We start from the raw sequence: 24,050 nt of genomic DNA, 5'->3' as shown, positions 1-24,050 counted from the left end.
GACGTCTGTCTCGGTGGTACCTTGAACCCAAGACCGGCACGGCACACGAGGGGATGGGTGGCCAACACCACGCCCGGCCACCTTTGTCTCGCTCGTGGCGATCTTTACACATCGCACCAGGTACTCATTTGAGGCCGAGTCGACCTAGTGAAAGTCTAGGGCCGGTTTAGATAATCGTCACCGGCGTTGGCCGTGAAGCGGGAATCGAACTCGGCGTGCCGGGTTCGTAGCGCAGCGCTGACCGCTACGCAACCGCTCCCCCATGAACCCAACACGAAACTTGCGTTCAGGGTGAACGCGCGCTTCCCATGGCAATCGTTTACGACTCCACTTCCTTGCAGACTTCTTCTTCTGCTGCTGCTAAGCCCTCCCTGTGTTTGCTAATCGCTCGGAGCCAAACGCGGCGAGCAGCAGCTTGGATCCCGAGAGAACACGTGCGCGGCGCAGCGACGATGAGCGTGGGGGACATCGACCTCCCCCCCCGCCACAGACCCCTATTCCCTGGCTGACAGCGTGCAGTGGTGATGATACCTCTACACTTAATCACACACCACACACACAGGAGTCGCAGAGAAGAAGCCAGTGCTGCCGATTAACCTGTTATCTGCGTCACCTGACCGACAGCGCATTAACCCCGCACGCGTCACGCCGCGCACCCGCCACCCTTTCACTCGATGCGCAACGACGCGTGCGGTGCGGCCATGCGCGACAGCCACAGCCAAGAAGCCGGCACATGCCCGATCCTCCTCCTGCTCCATCACCTCATCCTCCTCCATATCCAGCGAGCTCCGTGAGCCTGTGGGGAGGAGGAGGAGGTGGGTGTGGGTGGTTGGGGGGGGAGTTCCCCGCCGCCGCTCAGGAAACCAGCAACTCGGGAAGCGAAGGGCGAGCCGACCATGGGCACCGGCAGCAGCTCCAAGGCGCCGCCGCAGCACCTGGTGCGCACGAGCGTCGCGCACACAGGCGGCGTGAACTGCATGAGCGCCGGCGAGGACGGCGCGCTGCTGCTCACCGGCGGCGAGGACGGTTCGGCGGCCCTGTGGGACGCGGAGGCCCCGCAGGGTCAGGGTCGCCGGGCCACGCTGCGAGGCCACGAGGGGTACATCACGCACTGCGCGCTCGCCGCCGACGGCGTCCGCGCGTTCACGTGCTCCGCGGATCGCACGGCGCGCTGCTGGGACGTGCAGAGCGGCCGCTGCCTGCAGGTGTACCGGGGCCACGCGGGCGTCGTGAACAGGGTCGTGCCGCACGCCGGGTGGCTCTTCAGCAGCTCGTACGACAAGACGGCGCGCTGCTGGGACGCGCGCACCGGGGACGCGCTACGCGTCTTTACCGGCCACAGGAGCTGCGTGCTGCCCCTGGCCTTGTACTGCCCTACGGGGCAGCAGCAGCAACAGCGCGAAGGGCATGGGCGAGGAGCGTCAGGAGGATCTGAAGGATCGAGGAAATCTGGGGGAGCAGAGCGGCAGGTGCGCGCGGACGCGACTGCGCGCTCCTCGCCCAAGTCCAGAAGCTCCACGTTCATCCTGGAGGTGCGCAGAGCTGCTCCCGGGGACACCAACATCGCGTCCTCGAAACCCACACCATCGTCGTCACCGCCACCATCATCATCATCATCACCACCATCAACAATAGCACCATCGTCAGCGTCGTCGTCGTCGTCATCTTCATCGGACCCAAAGGGGGAGAGGAGGTGCTCATCAGCGGCTCTCGCCGCCCTGGAGGAGAACACCACGCTGCTGCTGATGTCGGGGAGCGTGGACGGCACCGTGCGCCTTTGGCGGCTGTCGAGCGGCGCCTGTGCGCGCACCTTGAGAGGACACCAGGGCCCCGTTCTGTGCCTGGCCGTTGACGCCTCGAACGGCGCCCTCTACTCGGGCGGGGCGGACGGGACGGTGCGCAAGTGGGACCTGCGCAGTGGGCAGCAGCTGCGCTCCTACACGGAGCACACCGACCTGGTCATATGCCTGCAGGTGAGGGCTTCTGAGCATGGTCTCAAGGCTACAGGGGAACGCCTCGAGGCAAGGCCACGCGGTTTACCGGTGAAGACTTTAGGACGTGGTCTCATCGTTACATGTGACGCATGTAGACGCGGTCGTAGGGTCTGTAGGTGTGAGATGCTCTACGTGGTCATGTTGTTTCAGCTGAGGGCTTCTACACATGGTGTTATGGTGAGAGGTGAGGGCTTCTAAATATGGCCACATGGTGTATTGCAGGCCAGGGCTTTTACACCTACGCTGTACTCATATGCCTGTGGACTTCTCAGCCTGGTCACGTGTCTGTATGTGATAGCGTCTAAACCTCTCACTTTGTCCACAAATGAGCCTGCAAGTGAAAAGGTATCACACCTGGCAACATACCATGAGGTGAAAAATGACTGAACACATTCCTTAATGACTCTGCCTTAAAAGGAACATCACAATATATAATAGGCAATGTTTCACGCAATGGAGCGTCTCCAGAGCTATGTGTTTAGTTTTTGTTGTTTGTGTTTATGCATCACTGTCAACGCAATATCACCAGGTCTTCAATTCATAAACATCTGTATACAAGTGATGTTACCATGACCTGGTCATAATCCTATAATCGTGGGCTATTAATTTGGTCATGGGCTATTAATTTGGTCATATACCTACAGGTGAGTGCACCCTGACCTGGTCATACAGCAACAGAGGAGTGCTAACCCGAGAGCTATTTTGCATAATCGTAGCTCATTACGAGCTGCCATATAAGAACATGGAGCGTATGCTTGTGTCTTAAGCGTATGGCTCTTTCAAGTAACATCTGGCAACACGGCAGCATTTGTTTTATAGGCGTGACTGCTGATGAGACTCAGAATGTTTAAACCAGTCCAAATTTTTCCTAACCAAATGCGTACAGGTGTAAAACATTTGTCCAGAAGTTAGAGAAGTTGTGTATTTTAGTAAATAAACCCTCAGCTGGTCTGTACTAACGGTGCGATGTAACTCGGAGTATAAGACGGAACGACCCTTCAGTCAATAGGCACCCCCTCCTACACACTACAAAACGCACTTTGCACACTATAATTGGTTCCAGAAGTACTGCCTCCTCTATCCACCTCGCATAAATATCCACTTACTCCATAAAGTGGGGGGGGGGGGGGTCAGTCCATTTCTGCCACTCCCTCTGGAACAATCTTTCCATTACCTGCTCATGGGTCTGACTGTCCCATTGTTTGACTAAAGGTCTTCCTAAATGCATTATCACTGATTCTTTTAAATCCCCCTTGACCTCACCTGCTGAGCTATTTTATAATTTGCTATAGTTACGTGTGTTTGTATCTAGAACAGAGGATGTGTGTGTGTTGATCTCTTTCGTCACCCATTTATAAATACATAATTTACGTACGAAACCTGAGGATAATTTTTATAATATGGCAATCATAGGTGGACTTTGACTTCTATATTAGGAGGCGCAGGGTTTCCCTTTGTCTCTAACATTAGGAATCTGATACAATTAATTTGTTTTTAAGCTTTATAGTAAACGACTGGAAATAAATTAATAAAGGGGCCTAGTTTGGGATGCGCGTTGTCCCCCCTTGCCCCCCTCCACCGCAAACTCCGCCCATGATGGCAATATACAATGCCTAGAAATTTCATGAACAAATGCGAGGCATAAACATATATTACAGAAAGTATTATTTCCTTTCTAAATAAGTGTGATTTCAGAGAGATTCCCACGTGTATGAGACTGGCCGCAAGATGAAACCTCATTTTAAAAGTGTCTCCGATACAATACACAGCATGTGAAACACTGCCCACCACAAACTATTACCATGATCTACTATGGGGATTGACTGTGACCGCTGGCCGAGGAAACTAGAGCTTTGTTTATTGTGAATATGAAAATGTATTGTTCAAACCGTGGGCTGCAATGACAATCCGTGGTGACACGGTCTCAGAGGCAAGTATTGCCATTGCTGGGGTAAGTCACACCTGTCCCGTGTGCAGCCAGGCGTGCTATGCCACCCGGCTGGTTTTTGTAAGAATTTGAGACCAGTAATTCTTGAAAAATGTGTCCTAACAATTTAAATGTGTCCCAGCAATAACCCTGAATGAAAACTCATGAAAGATAAGTGACATATGCCCTGAATGCCCTCCAGCATGCCATGTATATTAACGTTTCCAAAACATACATCACAAAGAAAAAATATATTGTTGTATTTATGACAAAATTGAGGGTCTGATTGAAAATGTAATTTTTCAACGAAGGTCTCAATAAATAAAACGATTTCAGAAAATATAATTCATACCATACAGCTGAAAATATTTAATTCTGCACCCACGATGGACGACAACTTTTTTGCAGTTGACAGCAAGCAAATACAGTGGCGAAGACAAGGAGCTGAATGCCTGTAATAAATTCTGCTGGAAGTGAATGATAGTTCATAACTTATTCCAGTCAAAGTCACAAACAACTGATTATATATTGCTCCAGCAGCAAATAGATACATGCATATTATAGTGAATTATATGCAGTGTTTTACTGTTTTATAAACACAAAAGCCCTGCACAAAGTACTACCTAAATTAGTGGGCTTCTCGATTTCAGGGAGTTATTTCCTAACATTATGATAATAGACTATTGCTGAGCAGTGCATGTACATGTGTAGCATGGTTACGAAAGCAAACACGATCGTTTGTTTTTCATGTCAATAAAGTTGAGAGGCAGGACCTGCTATCGCTCATTTAGGCACACCGTGAGATGTAAGAATCCAGTCTTAAGCAGATTAGTGTATTCTTTATGAGCCTGGCCACGTTGGCCTAGGAGAGCTTACGTAATACCTGTTTGTTATTGCAGCCTTTTCCATTATTTAATCATTTATATTAAGTTCGCTTGCTTGCTTGCGTGCTTGCATGCTTGCTTGCTTGCTTACGACCGTGCAAATCTTTCGGTCGTTTTTTAACCCACTTCCCATGATCCAATCGAGCTGACATTTTCCACACAGACTCGTTGTGCGAGACAATTAATGTCCGTGAAAAAAAATTCCCAAAATTTTACACTGTTTAGGGAAAACAAATTAAATATTTAATTACCAATTGCTTAATACTGGCAGACAATCATCCGACCCATAGGTGGCAGCCATCTCAAGCCAGAGGACGAGAAGACTCTAGCCGCCACGCATATAAAGGATTTATAGTGAAAAACTTTGTTTTTACGGGTTTACTTGTAGAGCAGTTAAATTGAAGCCGCCAGGTTCTTGAAAGTGGTAAAACGGGTCAACGCTAGTGCCCTCGGGAATATACGGGGCATGTCAAGAGGTGATCTTTCATTTTTAAATCCTTTATATTAACTTCACTTGCTTGCTTGCTTACTCAAGACAAACAGAAATGAATAATAAAATGAAACCGATGCCACGCATATAAAGGATTTATAGTGAAAAACTTTCTTTTTACGGGTTTACTTGTGTTCATCTTCATTTTTCTCTGCATGTTCCCACCCTCTTCACCCCCCCCCCCCCCCACGTGGACCCGCTCTGCTCAAGATCTGGAGGCAGATTTGGCTTAGTCCTTTAATCCCATCCGCAAGGCATCACTTGTTACCATAGCGATGGTTTTGGGCCACTCATTCTTCAGGCAGTGGGAGGGAGCAGAGTGGTAATTAAGTGGCACCGAGTGGAACTCTGGCCCATTACCCAGCGCGCCCTCAAAAGTGCCCTTTCTCTTCTCAAGCTGTGGCTATTTTGTGGCATTTTTAGTTTCTGGTGCGTGCTGAAATGCAGCTGCTGGGAGAAAGTTGTACAGCATAAATCGCCACACGCTGCACCCTCCAACACACATTAAGCAAACTTGTAAACATGTAATTGCATTCATCCATATATATAAAAGGCAAAGTTGTGAATGCCTGTCTGTTCAAAATGTTTAGCGTACTTCCCGACATGCAACAAACTTGAAATTTGCCATGTGGGTACTTTCCAGACTGTACACCATGCAAAAATTATAAAAATACACTTTTGTATTTTGGGGGGGGGGGGGGGGCGCAACAATGCATATATTTCGCACGGCAAGTGAACTGTGACGTCACATCTATCATGTGACCCGTGTGCGGAAGCGTAACGCATTGTGCCTGCTGACGTCACGCCCCCCCCCCACCCAACCCTCCGTGGGTAAAGTGCCATACAAATGTGTTGCATGTCGAAATCGTTCTTCGCGCAGCATTGCTTCATTATTTGAGTCGTTTACTGCCGTACGGGTGTGGTTTGTGTGTGAACATCGCCACTGGGGAGACAAAGGCGGCCGGACGTGGTGAATCCAAGTCCCCGGGCGAAGCCGGGTAGTAAAGCTAGTATTTTATAAATTAATTATGACTGCAGTAGGTAGGCTCTGGATGTGTTATTATGTAGTGTGGAAATGTAATTAAGAGACCATGAGGTCCTTCAGTGTGTGAATACTATTTGACTGAAATGCAATGGGGTAAAGCGCTTGTCATTGAACAAGTTACTAAGGAATGCACATGTCATTTTAGACAATATACAACCTTCAATTGAAAAAAATGCAGGATATGTTTCGTATCGCACTGAGAACATATATATAACATTTTAAATGTTTTACATATTTTTGTAAGTGATACAATATAAAAAAAACGATTACACAGACATGTTTGAATGCAAGTTAGCAATACGCATACTTTATGCATGAAGCGTGAGGGAATAGGCATTAATGGTTTTTTTTTTGTGAAGAAATGGTACTTATCAACATTCATATGACCAGCAGTTGTGATTGTGTGCCTTCAACCACCACTTGGCTTTCCATTCCATGTTTTCACTCAACGCATCGACACCGACAATGTTTAGCAATCAGTAAGCTGCCATAAATGCATTGCTGTGCGCTTATCAACACCGCCAGCCCCTCTGCTGACCATATATTCCACGTGGGGCACATTTAACTGCTCACGTCTGTACAAAACAGATAACAACCAGACGCATATTATTTCACTGTGAGCAATGGTTTGCAGGCACCCTTTCAAGTCAGCCATCAGCTACCACCTTTGTTTACATTTTAACAGCTTACCTTGTTGCATATTGAAGAGCTACTTACTGTATACATCAGGTCATAGATACACAATATCTCCTATTTGGTATGCAGGAGTTTTATTATTCTATGCAACATATCAGTCCTTATAAAGTTATTGGCAAAGAGGTCTTACTGTGTTGTTAATGTGAAATGTGAAGTAGACGGCCAACGCTACAACACATCTGCGTATACCTGCTGACAAGTTTTGAAAAATCCTTTTTTTTACCCATTGCCTTGAAGAAAAAAAAATCTCTTTTTAGCACGGCCAGCCCAAACGTGGTGAATAGTGCAGACGAGGTGGGTGGGGGGGCACCACGAATTCTCCCCCGCAGTCGGCCTGCTGAATCGTTGACAGACAGGCGCTGTACAACGGCCTTTGACTATTTGAGCATGCGACTTTGCCTCTCCCCCGCCACCCCAGCCCGCACCAGAAAAAAGAAATTCAGCCAAAACTCCGTTTGCCAACAATGAATAAAAACCACCGTTCTTTTCTGAGACGGCCTTTTATGGAGTTTTTTCTCTCTCTCTCCCCTTCTTGGATGAACAATCCGAGGATGTCGTTTGTTATGTGTTTAGACTTGTGATGCGTTTTTTTTATTTCATTCAAATATCGGTAGTGAGGGAAGCAAAATGACGTGTAACAAATGGAAAATATTATTCTTAGGATTTATTATTCAATTTGGCAGAAATTAGGAAATCATTGCATTTTTTTAGCACCACAGGCAAAACCAAATCAAAAGTCTGTAACGTGAATAAACAATAATGATGCCTAAAGTCTAAGACAACAAAGATGTCCTCCGTTGGTCATTCTGTCTGCGTGCATGCATACATATCTACATCTCTGTATGCATGTAAGTGTATGTGTGTATTTGGGCAATGGGTGGTGCAGTGGTTAGTGCACAGTGCAAAAAATGTGGCAACCTGAGTGGTTCCTGCCCACGGCTAACATCAATGGAGAGTAATACTGGAGAGTATATGAAATGATCTTGGGTCTCACCTAAGTCAACTCATCTTTAAATGAATACTTGGTGCAGTTTGTGAACATCAGCACTGAGGGGACATAGGCAACCATTCCACAATACCTCCTCATGGGCAATGCTACCCAAAATAAGTGCTCGTTACCAGGAATTGAGGGCCAGGTCGACTCAGCCTCAATTGAGTACCCGGTGCGGTGTGTAAACATCACCACTGAGGAGACGAAGACGACCGGGCGTGGTCTTGGCAATCTACCCCCTCGAGTGCCATGCTGGCCTTCATAGGTGCTCGCTAACAGCACTTGCCCTAACAGTCTGTGAAGGCTATACAGGGGATCTTTGTCTTTGTGGACACAATAATTAGTACAATGTGCTAAGATCCTAACGAACTAAGTTAGAGTTTACCATTCACAACAGATAAACTGATCACACCCGGCCACAAACGCTGATGGACGTGATTTTGACCATACCACAACATCCCCATATATGCCTTGCCGGCTTGAAGAAGTGCTCACTAACAGCACTTGCTGTTGCTCTAGAGCAGAGGTCGCAACCGGGTACCCGATACCCGTACCCTACCCGATACCCGGATACCCGTACCCGGCCGGGTAGCCGGGTCCGGGTACGGGTAGGCCGTGAGTCACTGGTGAGTAACTGTTTGTCACTCATTTCCCAACGTCTTGTCTCTTCTCACAATTCAAGTTCCTAGAATCAACCCACCCGCGCCTGCAACATGGCTTCATCCCAGAGGTCGCAATCGGGTACCCAATACCCGTTCCCTACCCGATACCCGGTCGGGTACGGGTAGCCGGGTATCGGGTAGGGTACGGGTACCTGTTTGCGACCCTGGTGCGGCCGGGTACGGGTAAGGAATCATAACCCGTTTGCGACCTCTGCTCTAGAGTCTTAAGGCTGACTGAGGCATCTTTGTGTGTGTGTGTATGTTGGGGGTGGCGGCAGCTGGCGAACAGACACCTGTATTCCGGCAGCTCGGATGGCACCGCTCGGCGCTGGCTGTCAGAGGTCGGAGGTTGCGCCCGCGTCTACCGGCCACACAAGCACACCGTCAGCACGCTCAGATGCCACGATGGCATTTGTAAGCTCGCAACGCACGCATTTTCCATGTTCTGAGAAGGGTTGTTTGTGAATACACTACTAAAAATGCCACTTTGCTATGTGAGCTACCAAGCTCACACAATTGACACTAGTCCTGCGCTGCTGTACAACATCAGGCATATACACAACTTTCATGTGTATGACTACACGTGACTGTTATCAGGTCTTCTGGAAACTGTATTTTAGGAACATTGGCTGTTTCAGGAATTTTTTTCTTGGAAAAGTAAAGTTCCTTAGCCAGCTTAACCTATGGTAACTGTGGCTAACCCAACCAAACGTTAGATTAAAGGAAACTCAATAGGCCATCATTTATAGGAAGTCCTTTAAGTCACAGTGGTAATCATAGTGCATGGCCTCCTAGTTTAAGGTGGGCATTAGTCTTGTGTGCTCTTATCAAGTTGAGCAGAGCGTGTGAGGCATTACGCCCACCAGGAAGCACATAGGGCATACACCCAGTAATGATTAATCACCCAGCGGCCAGGGGAAGCTTTGCTTCATTGCCGCTTCCATTTAATAATTTCTTAAGGGAGGGAATACATCAGTTTTCCAGCAACCATACTTTCCGCAATAATACAACCCTGCTTCACACGATTCAAACCTCACCCAAGTTCCTGCCTTGCCCAAACAAACTTTCTTCTTCAAAAGGAATGCTTGCTGTAACTTATCTGTCAAACACTGGCCATAACAAACACATAGGGATAATGGCTTTGCTCAGAAAATTGTGGCCACAGGCAAACAATGATAGTAAGAGAACGTGTAGAAACATGTCTAGAAATGTACTTATTGCAGAAAGTAAAGTTATAGCTTACCCTTATGAGACAGATTCTGAATATTCAATCTCTTTTTTCAGATAGTCTTACAGACGTCAACGATCAAGCTAGAACGTGCGTCATTGCAAAGTTTTACACTTGTATTCCAATAAATTATGTATTTGACTATCACATTTTCACTTTTGCCCATCTAGAATTAAATGTCACAGTCTAAACTGGTGGTGGTTAAACAACTGTAAAAATATGATAGCCATATTCAAAATTACGTCACATAGATACTTGTGTAGCTATATCCAAGGGCCCACATTATATATTTCGCGAATCTACAAAGCAACAGAGGATTGCCTCATATGCACATGCTGCTCCCTTCCCCGCTCCCCTCCCCACCCTTACTCTACCTTCTCACACCATCAGTACTCTACCCCACTATGCCTCTAAATCTCCCATCCACTGCACCCCCATCACCTTGACTGCATTCCTTCCCTGCACTTGCTCACACAGCTGAGTGAACTTCTCCCCTGTGGACAGACTCCCACCCACCACCAGCCCTCCCTGGTTCAAACACAAGCACGTGCACAGCCACAAATCCCCAAGCCATCGCCTCCCTGCCCAAAAAACACGTGACCATCAGCACGATTTGAACAACCTGCAGGTCCTCTGTTCACTTCACTGCCTTCATCAAGTCAAATTTATTCCCTGCTTAAATGAACATTGAAGTGGTGCTCTCTCATCTAATGCTTACATCCCTGAGTCGGTGGTGGAAATTCCAAGCTCCTATGGTGGGGGAGAGTACATTAATAAGACAACCACTGTTGACTTTCTTACAAAGTGGCACTTACTTTATATACCCCAGAGAGATAATTGGCCGAGTCAAATCCCAATCAGGATTTGAACTCGCATCGTACTGAGTGCGAGCTATTCGCTCAACCACTGAGCCACCTGTCTGAGCGTTTTCAACCTTGTTGAGAGCTTGTTAAATGGTCACGTGGTAATCGTTCTGATGCATATATTCACTGTGCATATATATTTTAAGAAAACCGCTGTATAATTCGGCCAAAGGAGAGAAAACGCACAAGAGAATGACCACCGCAGAAGCGGTGAGATCAGTTAATGTGCAGGAGTGACAGATGGCTGCGCTGGCTGGGTCATGTAGCCTGCATGTACAGCCACCGCATGCCCAAGCAGCTTCTGTTTGGCCGGATAGAGGGGGCTAAACAGGCCCGACACAAGCTGGAAAAAGAGATGGATTAATGCGGTACAGGAGGATGTGGAGCTGAGTGGCCTTCCCGAAGACTGGTATCAAGATTGGCCTCTATGTAGGAGGCTCGTAAAGGACGCTACTGGGCAGTTCGAGGCAGTCGTCCTCCATCAACAATGGAGGGCAGAGGAGTGGCACTCACATCAACGAGCAGAGTGCTGGGTGGCTAAAATGCAGCAAGTTGGCAGAATAGGGTGCACAGATGGTGCATCTGCAGTCATTTGAGTCAGTCAACCCATGGCACTTGGGTCTATCCCGTGATCTCCTGTCAGCGAGCCTTTGATACTTCACGTGGTCTAAAAGTGCACCTGGCCTGGCACAAGCGCCGTTGTGACGTCACCGCCACTTTGTGGTGAATGGCGGCTGTTGTTGTTGATGGTAACAGCACTGGACCATGAGGCACGGCAACAACGTGGAGAGTCCTTAATCCAGCAGCGGATAGACAATGCCGACGATTATGTGAATGACAATTTGGCACACACAGGCTAATTCATCATTCAATGATCTCGTATTCTTAAACCACGTGGTCATAGTTTGTGAGACGGGCTCTTACACAAGGCTGGCATTGTATTGCTCTGACAGACGTTTAATTAACAATCATCGTAAACTTTTGACAATACATCAGATTTCTTGGTGGCTAGCGACACATTTACTTGTAAAGGTGTGGGTTCATGCCAATGACAGAAAGTGGTTGAATAACTTTGACAATGTAAAACTCTTAACTGTATACGTGTGCAAGATGGGCTGAATCAATGAGATGCACTCTTGTTACCATGTTTACAGTGTTTACAGGCAGTGGAGATACATTGGCCCGAGCATTTGATGCAAGGTCTGGTGCCCTGAAACGCACATTTAAAGGCCACACGGGGATCATCAACTGCCTGGAGGTAAGAGTTGAGTCCATCGTTCTGGACATGGTTAATTTACATGGCTTTGTCAAATTAAAGCATGCCCTTTTACATATTTTTTGTCGCCTATTGTCAATCCACTAGGGGTTGTTTGACATTACTTCACGCTGGTCAGTGCGGGTTTGTGAAGTGAATTAAGGTCATATTCTTGGGTCTTTCGGTAAAGTTACAAGCAATCGTCATGATGACGATTGCTTACTTGTAGTTTTTTGTTATTTTTTGTTATTTTCTTTGAACCTATCTACGTGACTTTACCGAAAGACCCAAAAATATGAATTCCTGCAGTCACGAAAGCTTTAAGTCAAGATGAATTAGGTCAGTTTAACACATAGGCCTTCACGACCGATATCATCCATAATACACGTTTTTTTGGTTAGATCGCGTAAATATAAATGTGTCATTAAAACCCGCCCCCACTCGACACAGCCTATTAGTAAGGTTTGTCACATAAGCAGATCATGCCAATTCGTTACTAGTACACCACACCGGTGTGTTGGAGAGTAAATCCACGACATTTACAATCTGAGTCTAACGTTTTGCCAATAATTACAACCAGCATCGTCAAGCGAGAGCCAGACCATCAGGCGAGAGCCAGATTAATTACAGATTTGTATCTGGCTCTTGCCTGATGATTCTGGTTGTGATTACTGGCGAAACGTTGTACTCTGATTGTAAATGTTGTGGATTTACTCTCCAACACACCGGTGTGGTGTACTAGTAACGAATTGGCATGATCTGCTTATGTGACAAACCTTACTAATTGGCTGTGTCTGATGATGGCGGGTTTAACGACACATTTATATTCACGCAATCTAACCTAAAAAAACCTGTATTATGAATGAGAAGGGTTGGCCAGAGCCAGTTACTGTCTGCAGCAATTGAACACAAGTTGTTAGGTTCATCGTGCAGTGCACCATCCACTGCACCACCACAACGCCTTAAATTATGAATGGTGCTATAAACATATTTTTTATTACAATGACAAACGATGATTCAATAAATTGCTTGAACCCCACAGGTGGTAAACGGAAAGCTGTTCACGGGCTCACACGATGGTACGCTACGCATATGGGAGGTGCAGAGCCTCTATGAGCAAGAGAAGCCCCCTGAACGTGAGCAAAAAAAGGGAGGACTAAAGGGTCTAGCGCCGAGCAACAAGGTGGGAGGACTGCCCGAGACGCAAGTGGCCATCTCTGTGGGCTGGCCTGACGGACAGAACCCTCCCGAGCACCTCTCCGAGCTCGGCCTGCAGCGTCAGAGAGAGATGGCCGAGCGCGAGGCCATGCAGCTCGTGTGAGCCATGGAGCCGGCGTGCTACAACAGTTGTTTCGGTTACTGCCGCGCTCTCGACGATGGCGCGAATGCCCTTCAGACACCGCTGCATACCAACGCTTGCATGCATTAACAGTACAAAAAATAACTCAGAAGGCTGCGCAATGTGGGAAAGAATAATTCCCCGACACCGTCTGAAAATATATGTTGCGCATATGTTCGTTTTCGAATGTGCTGTCGGGTTGTACCAGACTGATTTCTGGCATGTTGTTCCAAGCGCTGGGAGCTCCTCCAGGAACTATTGGTAAGCACCAACAGCAAAAAACAACGTATGCAGTTGAGTTTATTCATTACCTTGACAAATTTACACGTTTAAGAAGAGTCGGTAAAAGTGAGTCAACCCATCAAATTCAAATACTGTACTGTATAATGGACTCGGGCCATTGTATTCGTAGATATGAAGCAAACACAAATAAAGTAGATTACAAATGCATTCCACAATCACAGCTTATAACTTATAATAGATATAGAGTCTCATCAGTATTTTTAGTATTACTTTATAGAACGGTTTTCCCGCTCGCCAACATCACTGTGGGTGTCATCTCTTCCACGGTTTACATGGAGTTAAGCAGGTGAGAGGCACACCACTTACCACATCACGGTTCGCTTACAAATGCATATTTTTCCTCAAGCTTAATAGCGAAAAGAAACAAAAGCGTAGAGAAAACTTACTCTAAAAATTAACAACTCAACAGCACGATTCATAATTTGTTTCTTTTAGGTCAGGTCGTGTCAAAATGTGTCGCAAACCCTCATCCGCCTGACACTGCCAGCCAATAAAAGTGCCACGTGAATTAAACGTGGCCAAATGTATTACTGCTTTAGCAGCACCACCAGTGTCATTGTCGGAGAGTAATTTACACATTTAAACGGATGCGACATTCCGCTGGAGATTACATCCAGCGTCATCAGGTTGTTAACAGGAGCTCAGGTCTTGAGATCTAAGCGAATCTCCAGCGAAATGTCAAAATGTCGAACCCAATTAAACGTTATGAAACCAATTATGAATCACAATATTGGCCGTGAAAGCCTACGTATAAAATTAACAGTATTTTCAGTTAAGATGTTTTCAGCTATCTCTCTGAAACCCACAAGAGGTTTACCACTACAAAAATCTGTATTTAATGAGTAGTGTTCTTCTCTCAAGTGCACTCAAGCGCCAAATATGAATAATACAATGTGTTCCATGATTGATAGGCACGTGTAATTGTTTATTTCAGTGCTGAAACAAAGAACACATCTGTCGTGCTCCTACATAATGCTGTTGGACTGTAGTCATGGTGTGCTTTGGTGTAAGCGTCTTCCCAGTTTACTCTGGGTTACGACAATGTTACCGTGGTGAGTGAATGCAAACAACATTGACAAAGTGCGCAACAACGCTCAGGTGGATGAATGTGCAAATAACCTGGCCAGACCAACTGATATTTCGGCAAACAAAGTCCGAGGTGGCCAGTGTGTCTTTTCAGCAATGCGCTTACAAGTACGACAGTATTAAAAAAAATATATAATATTATTTATTCCCTAAACTATTCATGACACAACCACGAATTGCAATTTTATGTTTTTTAGTTGAATCGGGCCGCCATTGATGTCTCACAATTTTAATTGGCAGCGTCACTTTTACGGATCCAAAAGGGCCTTCGTGAAACGGGAATTGATGTTGATAAACTGAGACAAAATGTATCTTACATACTCGTAAAATGGTTGTACAGTATTCTTTGGGTCTTTCGGTGAAGTCACGTAGATAGGTTCAAAGAAAATAACAAAAAACGACGACGTTTCGATCACAACACAAGCGGTCGTCGTCCTGATGACGTTTCGATCACAACAAAACCAATCGTCATCCTGATGACGATCGCTTGTGTTGTGATCGAAACGTCATAGTTGTTGTTATTTTCTTTGAACCTATCTACGTGGCTTTACCGAAAGACCAAAAGAATATGAATTCCTGTAGTCACGAAAGCTTTAAGTCAAGATTTGGCTGTACAGTATTTGACATGTGCAACGTGCCCGCTGAGACAAGGGCTTTGAAATATTCAACTAACTGGCCAGGTTGAGATCAAGGACACCCCCTGATGTAACGTCCATCAAAAGCAATGTAAAGCCCGACACTTGACAGTTTTTTCGCTGTCAACAGCCGCAACTTAAGATATCTACAGCAGGCGTTATTCGAAACCTGCGTCGGTGGTGAAAGTTTTTCAAGCATGTGCATTACAGCTCCTGTCTTGCAAAAAAATATGGCTGTCACACTGCAGATAACATCACTCTTTGGTTCTTTCGGTAAGGTCACGTAGAAAGAAATGTAATTAAATAATGAATAGCAATATTATTTATTTATTTCTACGTGACTTTACCGAAAGAACCAAATAGTAATTCCTAAAGTCATGAAAGCTTCGAATCTGTGCAGATAACATGTTTAATTTATACTTTGTTATACCTTTTTTGTAATCAGTTTTATATTGTTTTGTAATCTATACATGTACATTAGTCTAAGCCTAAATATTGTTGTTGAAATACTTTGTTGTGTTTTGTGGTACAAATAACAAACTACAGTATGTCTGTTGTAAAAATGTAAAATTGCAATATGACATTTTGCATTAACAGCACCTTTTGCTTAGTTTCCAGGATACCAACATTCAATACCTCATACATTTGTTGGTGGGGGTTAGGTAAATGATTGGATTGTTCCATATGTATGACGCATTTCTGCAGCATTCATTTGATTTAAATGCAGGGGGAATAGGGTTCGTTTTGGTAAGGATGTAGTTTATCTGGAAAGTACAAACGTGACCGTGGAGAATTGGGTGTCAGCGCTGATTTTACATTTCCATATTTTACCCGCATGCAAGCAAAACACCAAAGCATCACTATACATATACAACATTTTCTTATTTAATTTTAAACTACGGAATGAGGTAATTTCCTTTTACAAAGAGTGTGCCGTTGATTCATCTTAACTAACAATGCAGCTTGAAAATACCTTGAGGACAAAAAGGTAAATAAAACCCTGAAACTCATTTCATTGAATCAGTGTTAGATTTAATACGCAATTTTTCATTGTCAAACAAACCCATTTATCAGATTATTGAATATGCTCATGATGCGTTTAGCTTGGGGGTTTAATATCCAATATTATTACTGCTTATTTAATTCTAAGTTTGGTTTATATGTTTGGCAATCCTGATTACAAAATTGTCGCATGAGCTCCAACTAAAACATTTTGATTAACTGGGCATGTAATTAATCCATAATTATCGGTGACAATTTGTGGTCATAGCTTTTGGTTCAACAATTGGTTATTTAGGGCATTCTGGTGTGTGTCGAAGACCTAATCACTGCAGAGTGTGTGCAAAGCACTTTCATACACTGCATACAAATAAAAAAACTATTAATTAAATTTTAATCAATGAATTAAGGCATTGTGATACACCTAAAACTAACCTTGCGAGCGTACTGTTAACGTGTAATTAAACTGTACTTTAAACAAATGGATCGTTACTCATCTGCATTTAAGTTGGCATTTTGTCTGTGGTACGGAGTGATTGGAGTGAATTAAACGTATTGCCTTGGTACCATCTTCCCTGTGTGCAATCACTTGCCATCCGTGCAGCGATTAAAGCCTCAGAAGACCATACAAATCAATGTCCACAACAATAGGGAAACTTAGACTATATTGCGAATGACATTAACATTGGTTTACAACCTTGTGAGATAAATATCTTGCCTCGACTCCCATCACAGTCTATGTCCAACCCCATGTCCCCAGGTCTATCGCCCACCTCTATAGCTCCACATTCATAACCGCCACCACTTCACGTGCTCTCTCCCCCAGGTCTCTCACCACCACCTGTCTCGGCTTCGCTGTGCGCTGCGTTGCAGCACTATCCAAGTAGTTAACCTCGCATTCAAAAAACTTTCAGAGCCAGGGTGAACATCCGACTCCGACGTATTCAATTAATTGAACGAGGTAAAACTGATGGAAAAACACAGCACAAAATACAGCATTTGTTAATACTTGCAATATCAATACAATGAATGAACACAAGGAGCATCATAACATTGGCTTAGATAACATGAAACTCAACAATAGGTCCTAGATGGACCAGGTACCTACATTAGCACTGAATAGCCACACAAGAGAATAAGCTACTGGGTTAAATAAGGTCCCATCGTGTAATCACCATACTGCAGCCTAAATGTACAGCGCTGCACATAACACTGAAATGTGGATGAGATACTTCTTAATCCTTGCTCTCAAGATCGCATTAAATTTACATGGGTACAAGTCTGGCTCGACTTATCCAATTACAAGTAACATTCACAATAATGCAAGTGGCAGGCTTCCTTGTTAACTAGGCCTCATATTTATCATGACAATTTAACAGCGTTATAAAATCATTTACAGCATTTTAACATCAATCTTAACATTATAACAGCATTCACAGTATTATAAGAACATAAACGAACTTACAGACAATGCTTCTTAAAGTCCCACAATGAACACATGCACCAGTCTTCACTGAGACGCTATTTGTGCCTCCATTTTGTACTCTGTGTAATGGCTGACACCCTGCCTCATGGCTTAGAGATAATCTTAAATCGTTACTTCCTGGTCACGTAACCAAACTCAACACCATATCAAGAAATTCCTGTGGACGCACACCCCCATACCTGCCGTGAGGGAGAACACCACCAACTCTCCATGTGCTCTCCCCCTAGGTCTCTCACAACCATCACATCTCCACGTCCTCTCTCCCCAGGTCTCTCACAACCATCACATCTCCACGTCCTCTCTCCCCATGTCTCTCACCACCACCACCTCTCCACTGAATATCTCCCCAGGTATCTGTTTCCATCACACAGAGCTCATCACGTGCTTGCTTCCAGGTCTCTTCCTCCAAGATGTCCTGGAACACTGCGAACACATCGTGAATAAACATCCCTCACACCCCACATGTCCATCCTTTTCAAACATATAATTTATTCCTGACCAATCGATCTCCCAGATGTTTATTCAAATGAATGGACCATTGTCTCCTTGTTAGTATGTGTCGTACTATGCTGTCTCCGTAATGTCCCGGTGATGCTTGATTCTCACCAGGATATTTTGGAGATGGCCTCTCAGCTGGCTCTGAGCCTCTCCGTCATTCTTATTTACGACTATAATGAGTTAAGAATGTCTGTGTTTCCCGCGCGTGACGTCACTCCACGTCGGCCAGCCCCTTTCATTGATAATCATGAACAGGTGACGTCCTCCACATGGACCCCCCCCCCCCCTCATTAATAATCTTGAGCGGATGACATCACTCCACATGGAGCACCACATCTCCCCCCCTCATTAATAATCATGAACAGGTGACGTCCTCCAAATGGACACCCCCCCCATTCATAATAATTATCGGCTGACGTCACTCCACGTGGGGGGGGCGAGGCGCCTCCTCCCCCCTCCTTGGCGTCAACTCACAACCCTCACGACAAAGGCAGAACCCTCACGTCACGCGATCTCCGTAGCGCTGTTGAGACATCAAAGTAAAAAGAACGTCATGATGAACAACGGATTATAACCTTAAAATGAAATCGGTCTGTGTCACCGCGGCCTTACAAATTGCACACGAATTGATGCAATGAATATCACGTCGCGGTCTGCTTTTCGCTTGCAAGTTTCAGATTTATTGCAATATACCCGTCCTTGGACGGGCAAAAGGCTAGTTTACCATATTTGCATGAATTTGTGTCCGATATAAAATAATTGTTATCTAAAAAATCCATGTAAGTAGATGAACGCATTAGGGCTCGTTTGCGTACGTCAGCACTGCACTGCACAAACTGGTTTTTATTTTTATATTTCCCCTCGACAACATTCTATCACAAGTTACCCCATTACTTTAAATTGAAACACATGCCGTAGAGTAATTTTAAATGAGAGAATATTACGCAACGAAATACAATTTCTAACTTACAATTATATACGTAAACACCCGCACACAATCATCAGATGCAGAATTAGATGTATTTGATTTTTTTTACATACTATGTGTTTGTCACACGGCACACCAAGAAATACATAGACACAACTAAGACACTTGCCACCATTGCATAACTGTAACAACCATGCAGCTGCTATGTCGATAAGCAAGCTCAGCCAAAGCACTAAGAAAGACCCAGCACACCTGGCGTTATTTGCCTGAAAATCATGCTCCAACCACGAAACTATTTTATACTGGTAGGAACCACCTGGTTCCACTAACCCACAGGGGATTATTGTGTCCGTCCAACCGTCGTGCATCCAAAAATGGGAGGGGTGGGGCTGGGTGGAGAGGGGAGGGTGGGGAGGGGCTGGGTGGGGAGGCTGGGTGGGGGGTGGGAGGGGTGAGGATGTGTGGGGGGGGGGCTGGGTGTGGAGGGTGGGGCTGGGTGGGGGGTGGGAGGGGTGGGGCTGGGTGGGGAGGGGCTGGGTGGGGAGGGGCTGGGTGGGGAGGGGCTGGTCACCCCGTGGTGCCCTTATAAAACTCAACGTTTCACCTACTCACGCCGGCTTGTGCCCGCCCTCACAGTCGGGCATATTTGCGGAATACAACACGCCGCTGTTGACCCTGGCCATTGACCGAGCAACCCAACGTTCCTACCAGCTCCCTCCGCAGGAATGAGTTAATGGTGTGCTGGGTGAATAATTAAGAGACGGCGAGGGGGATTGTGGGTGGATTGGGGGACGTGAGTTGAAGAAGCATCCACCGCTCATTTTATGCGGGTGTATCTGCATTCCCACACGCACGCGATGCAGCATTCCGATCACATCCACACATTGCTCAAGTACGGTTTAACATCAGGGTCTCTCCGACACCATTTGACACACGCGGGGGAAAAACTACGTGTGATACTGGACAAGTCATCTTTTTTTTCTGTGTTATTAACACCCACGTAAAAAAATAAAACTTTTTTTGCATTATGAATGAGCAGTGCATTTAAATGTTTAATGCGTATCTGTAATGGAAAATAATGAGCACAATAAACGTGTGACTTTATGCTGCGTGGTGTTGAGTGGCGATTTCCACCTGCAGTGTTGTAATACTATTGTCTTGACCTTCACATTACGTATTCTATTCAGAATTTGGTGAGTGGCTTGTTTCCCCCACTGTCATGTTATAAAAGTGGCATCTGTAAAGTGCAAGTCTTAGCTCGTTAATTATCAATGCTTTACTCATTGACTCACACCAGATGATGCATCATGTCTGATGTTATGAACTTAATTTTAATTGCACATATCTACAAGGTATAACTTTCATGACCGTTGCCACATATGCTGGTATAGTTGTAATTATCAACAGCAGGATTTACCTTCTTGGTTCTTTCGGTAAAGTCACGTAGAAGGGAAATATTAAAAGAATACAAATAAAACATAATAAAATAGCAGGATTTACATTCACAAGTTGTGCTCTGCCATTCGTTTCAACCATTACTCTTGGTTTTCATTTTATTAGGTCACTGAGTGGCCGTGACTTCATTTTTAACAATCACAAACATCGTCAGGGAGACATTCAATTCTGCAAAATATGGTGGACGGTACAAAATATTTATTTAAGGAAGTGGAAGATATATTTGAGGACTGAGATTGATGGGGGGAAGATGGCAGAGGGAAGGATAACAGAATTTGGAGAAGCTTTGTATATCGATTTCACCTGACACACCGGAGCAGAAGAAGGAGGATGATGAATTATTTAAGGTGAACTGGGATCAAAGTTATGAAATGGCTGAGTGAGAGAAGGTTGGAGTGCTTTTGGAATACAAATTTTATTATGAAAATCAACATACAAATGTATCTAAAGGGGAAAGTTTTCCATCAATGGAAATTATCTGCTATGACTCAAATTTATCAGAAACATTTATGCTGACAAAATGTAACAACATCTGAAAGGTACACAAAGATACACGCTGGAAATTATGCTGAAGAACAGAAAGAGGTCACATGGGGTAGAGAACAAATGTGGGTCTTGGCAGGAAACATCAGAAGAAGAGATTGTGGTCAATTGACAAGAGTGGTAACAATGGCAGCCAAAGGAGAGAACATGCCCAACAGGATGATGGTCACAGATATGGAGTTGATCATGATGAAGTGTGAAGGTTTGGGGAGGCATTCATTAAGCAAAATTATGATGGTGATGATGACATTAAAATTACTTGGGTCGTCAACTGTTACATGTCTAAGTAAGTTGTTTGGTTGTTCCACATACCTCTAATATAACATGTTTTAGTTGGATTCCACTGGACAACATTGAAATAAAGTTCACAAAGAATATAACATTAATCAGAGATCACAAAAAGCAGTATAGTACTGTAATCACGTTGGATTTAAACTTTTTTCCAATGCCCAGTAGGTGGCAGAATATCCCATTGAAATCAACATGTCCCTGCAGTTTATGGAGAAAAGCGTTCAAATCATTTAAGGCAATATGCCTCATGTCAGATATGATAATATCCCAATTTTAGTTTTGTGTATAAAACAAGGAAATGGTGCAGATGTTTAAGGCTGGTGATCGCAGTTGCAAATGAGCACGCTTCGCATCCATGTTATTTCTGCAGAATTATTCATTATACTATTAGAGTAACTGTCATTGCCTGCAGGCAGGTCTTCAGGCCTTCCTTGCATCTATTTTAACAAGCCGGCACCACCAAAGTGATCTCAGAGAGTGACAATAGTCATAACCGTATGTACGATGAAGAAACTTCAACGACATTTGGAGACAAAAAAATGTGCACATTAAGTATGCGTAAACTCGGGCAAAGACGATACCAGGGGCTGGCAATTATATTTTAATGCTAGAGTTCTAAGGAAGAGGTTATACTAGATTGGGTCTTTTAAAATAATACTACTATTGAGGAAAACATCTGAAACACAAGATCATTTTACTTCAACTTGCAATGTAAATTCAATATCAAAGAATGTGTATGGGCAGTTATATTGCAATATTAAAGCTAAATACAGATACTCTAGAATGCTTTGTATGTAATTGCACTGCCAAAATTCCTACAGAGATGGCTTCAAACCTCAATGAAGGTAAATGGAGATCGATTGACACCAAATTCTAGTAATGGTCAGAGGTCGCAAACGGGTTTTGTTTCCTTACCCGTACCCGGCCGCACCAGGGTCGCAAATGGGTACCCGTACCCGGCCGGGTACGGGTACCCGTTCCCTGGCCGAGTACGGGTACCCGTTCCCTACCCGTACCCTACCCGAAATGAGTGACAAACGGTTACTCACCAGTGACTCACGGCCTACCCGTACCCGTACCCGGCCGCACCAGGGTCGCAAACGGCTACCCGTACCCGTACTTGGCCGGGTACGGGTAGCCGGGTATCGGGTAGGGTACGGGTATCGGGTACCCGGTTGCGACCTCTGGTAATGGTACAGAATGCTGCTGCCTTACATCGCCACCTATGGTTCGCCACGAGTAAACACCACAATACCGCACATCGCTTGCACATGAGGTGCAGTGTATGTATACTGTACAGCCTTTTCACAAGTGTGTTGTCTTCAATTTTAAAACTTGCATGAATAGTACCCATTTCAGACGTCGAGTTCAATCAGTGATTGACAGAAAAAGTACAACGGTATTTATAATAATTTAACATCTGAAATATCTAAGTGGGATTAACTTTTTGTGTTGAATTTAAATTATGCACATGTTCAAATACCAAATTCTTCAGTTGTTGGAAACGAAATAGAAACAGAAACAATACATGGTCTTTTACAGCCCTTTGTCAGTCCACTGGATACATATCTATAACAAATTCTTAATCCTTAACATTTCATCTCGTTTCAAAACAATTATTATTCCACAGCGAGTACAAACCTTCTTCTTAATACTTTGTACCGGAAGTTTTCAGATTCATTTTCAGATTTCAAATTAATGGCAATAATGAGGTAATCAAATATGCCATTAATACGCATTTTAGTTTTTCCCTTACCAAAGATGTGACGGTAACTCTCCATTGAAAAAAAAAAGTTTTCATAGAACTATATTTGAGCACATACATATACATGTGAAAATGTGCTATGTATTGTTTTAGTGAAAAATCTACCATCATGCAAGTGAAGTATACTATTCAGTTGACATTGGCTAATTTACCGTGAGAAAAATGCTTCTATAAATCTTTTCTTTCGTGGTGGTATTTCGGTGAGCAAGGGACACTTAGTTTCAAATCACTGCACCTGAATCAATTAAGTGATGACGTCACCCTACTGCTGCTCTATTTAGGACCGGGAGCAAGTGATGGCTTCAACATTCTGGCAAATTTCCCGATGAAGCTGGATGTAATTTACAGCGAAACGTCGTACTCAAATTTTAAATGATGTTGATTCACTCTTCAACACACCGGTGGGCTAAAGTAGTGAACTATTTTGTAAACGTGACACATTTTTTACTGTTTAGCCATGTCGGGTGGTGGAGGATTACGACACATTTATAAATAACGCGATCGAACCCAAAAACCTTTATTATGAAGGGACACTTACTGACCCTTGGACCTCTCTATATGAACACTGACTTTGTGGTTGAAAGTATGAAATGAGTGATCGGAGTCAATGTTCTACTCTGTGGCTCGTGTGGAAAGTGAAGACACTCCGTCATCGCATTGGTTGCATGTCGTACATTGTCGCACTCT

General features: G+C 44.7%; 1 protein-coding gene across 1 annotated transcript; it reads left to right on the top strand.

The window, feature by feature from the left end:
- The first annotated feature begins 334 nt into the window (after positions 1–334).
- Positions 335–13,903, top strand: LOC144937847 (uncharacterized). The gene is made up of 4 exons (XM_078865369.1): positions 335–1,973; positions 8,968–9,103; positions 11,935–12,038; positions 13,078–13,903. Exons 1-4 carry the CDS (start codon positions 897–899, stop codon positions 13,354–13,356), a joined length of 1,596 nt encoding a protein of 531 aa, XP_078721495.1. The 5' UTR covers positions 335–896; the 3' UTR covers positions 13,357–13,903.
- The last annotated feature ends 10,147 nt before the right edge of the window (positions 13,904–24,050 follow it).

This window comes from Lampetra fluviatilis, chromosome 2 (genome assembly GCF_964198595.1).
Source record: "Lampetra fluviatilis chromosome 2, kcLamFluv1.1, whole genome shotgun sequence".
In the NCBI taxonomy this organism is placed as follows: domain Eukaryota; kingdom Metazoa; phylum Chordata; class Hyperoartia; order Petromyzontiformes; family Petromyzontidae; genus Lampetra; species Lampetra fluviatilis.
Note: the sequence above shows the minus strand (reverse complement) of the source record. Positions and strands in the feature narration are given on the sequence as shown.

What these genes read in the sequence shown, in the direction of transcription:
- LOC144937847 (XM_078865369.1), top strand. Translation starts at nt 897, where the DNA reads ATGGGCACCGGCAGCAGCTCCAAGGCGCCGCCGCAGCACCTGGTGCGC. An exon ending in ACCTGGTCATATGCCTGCAG is followed by an intron (nt 1,974 to 8,967) that starts GTGAGGGCTTCT and finishes GGGTGGCGGCAG; the next exon opens with CTGGCGAACAGACACCTGTA. An exon ending in GGATCATCAACTGCCTGGAG is followed by an intron (nt 12,039 to 13,077) that starts GTAAGAGTTGAG and finishes TGAACCCCACAG; the next exon opens with GTGGTAAACGGAAAGCTGTT.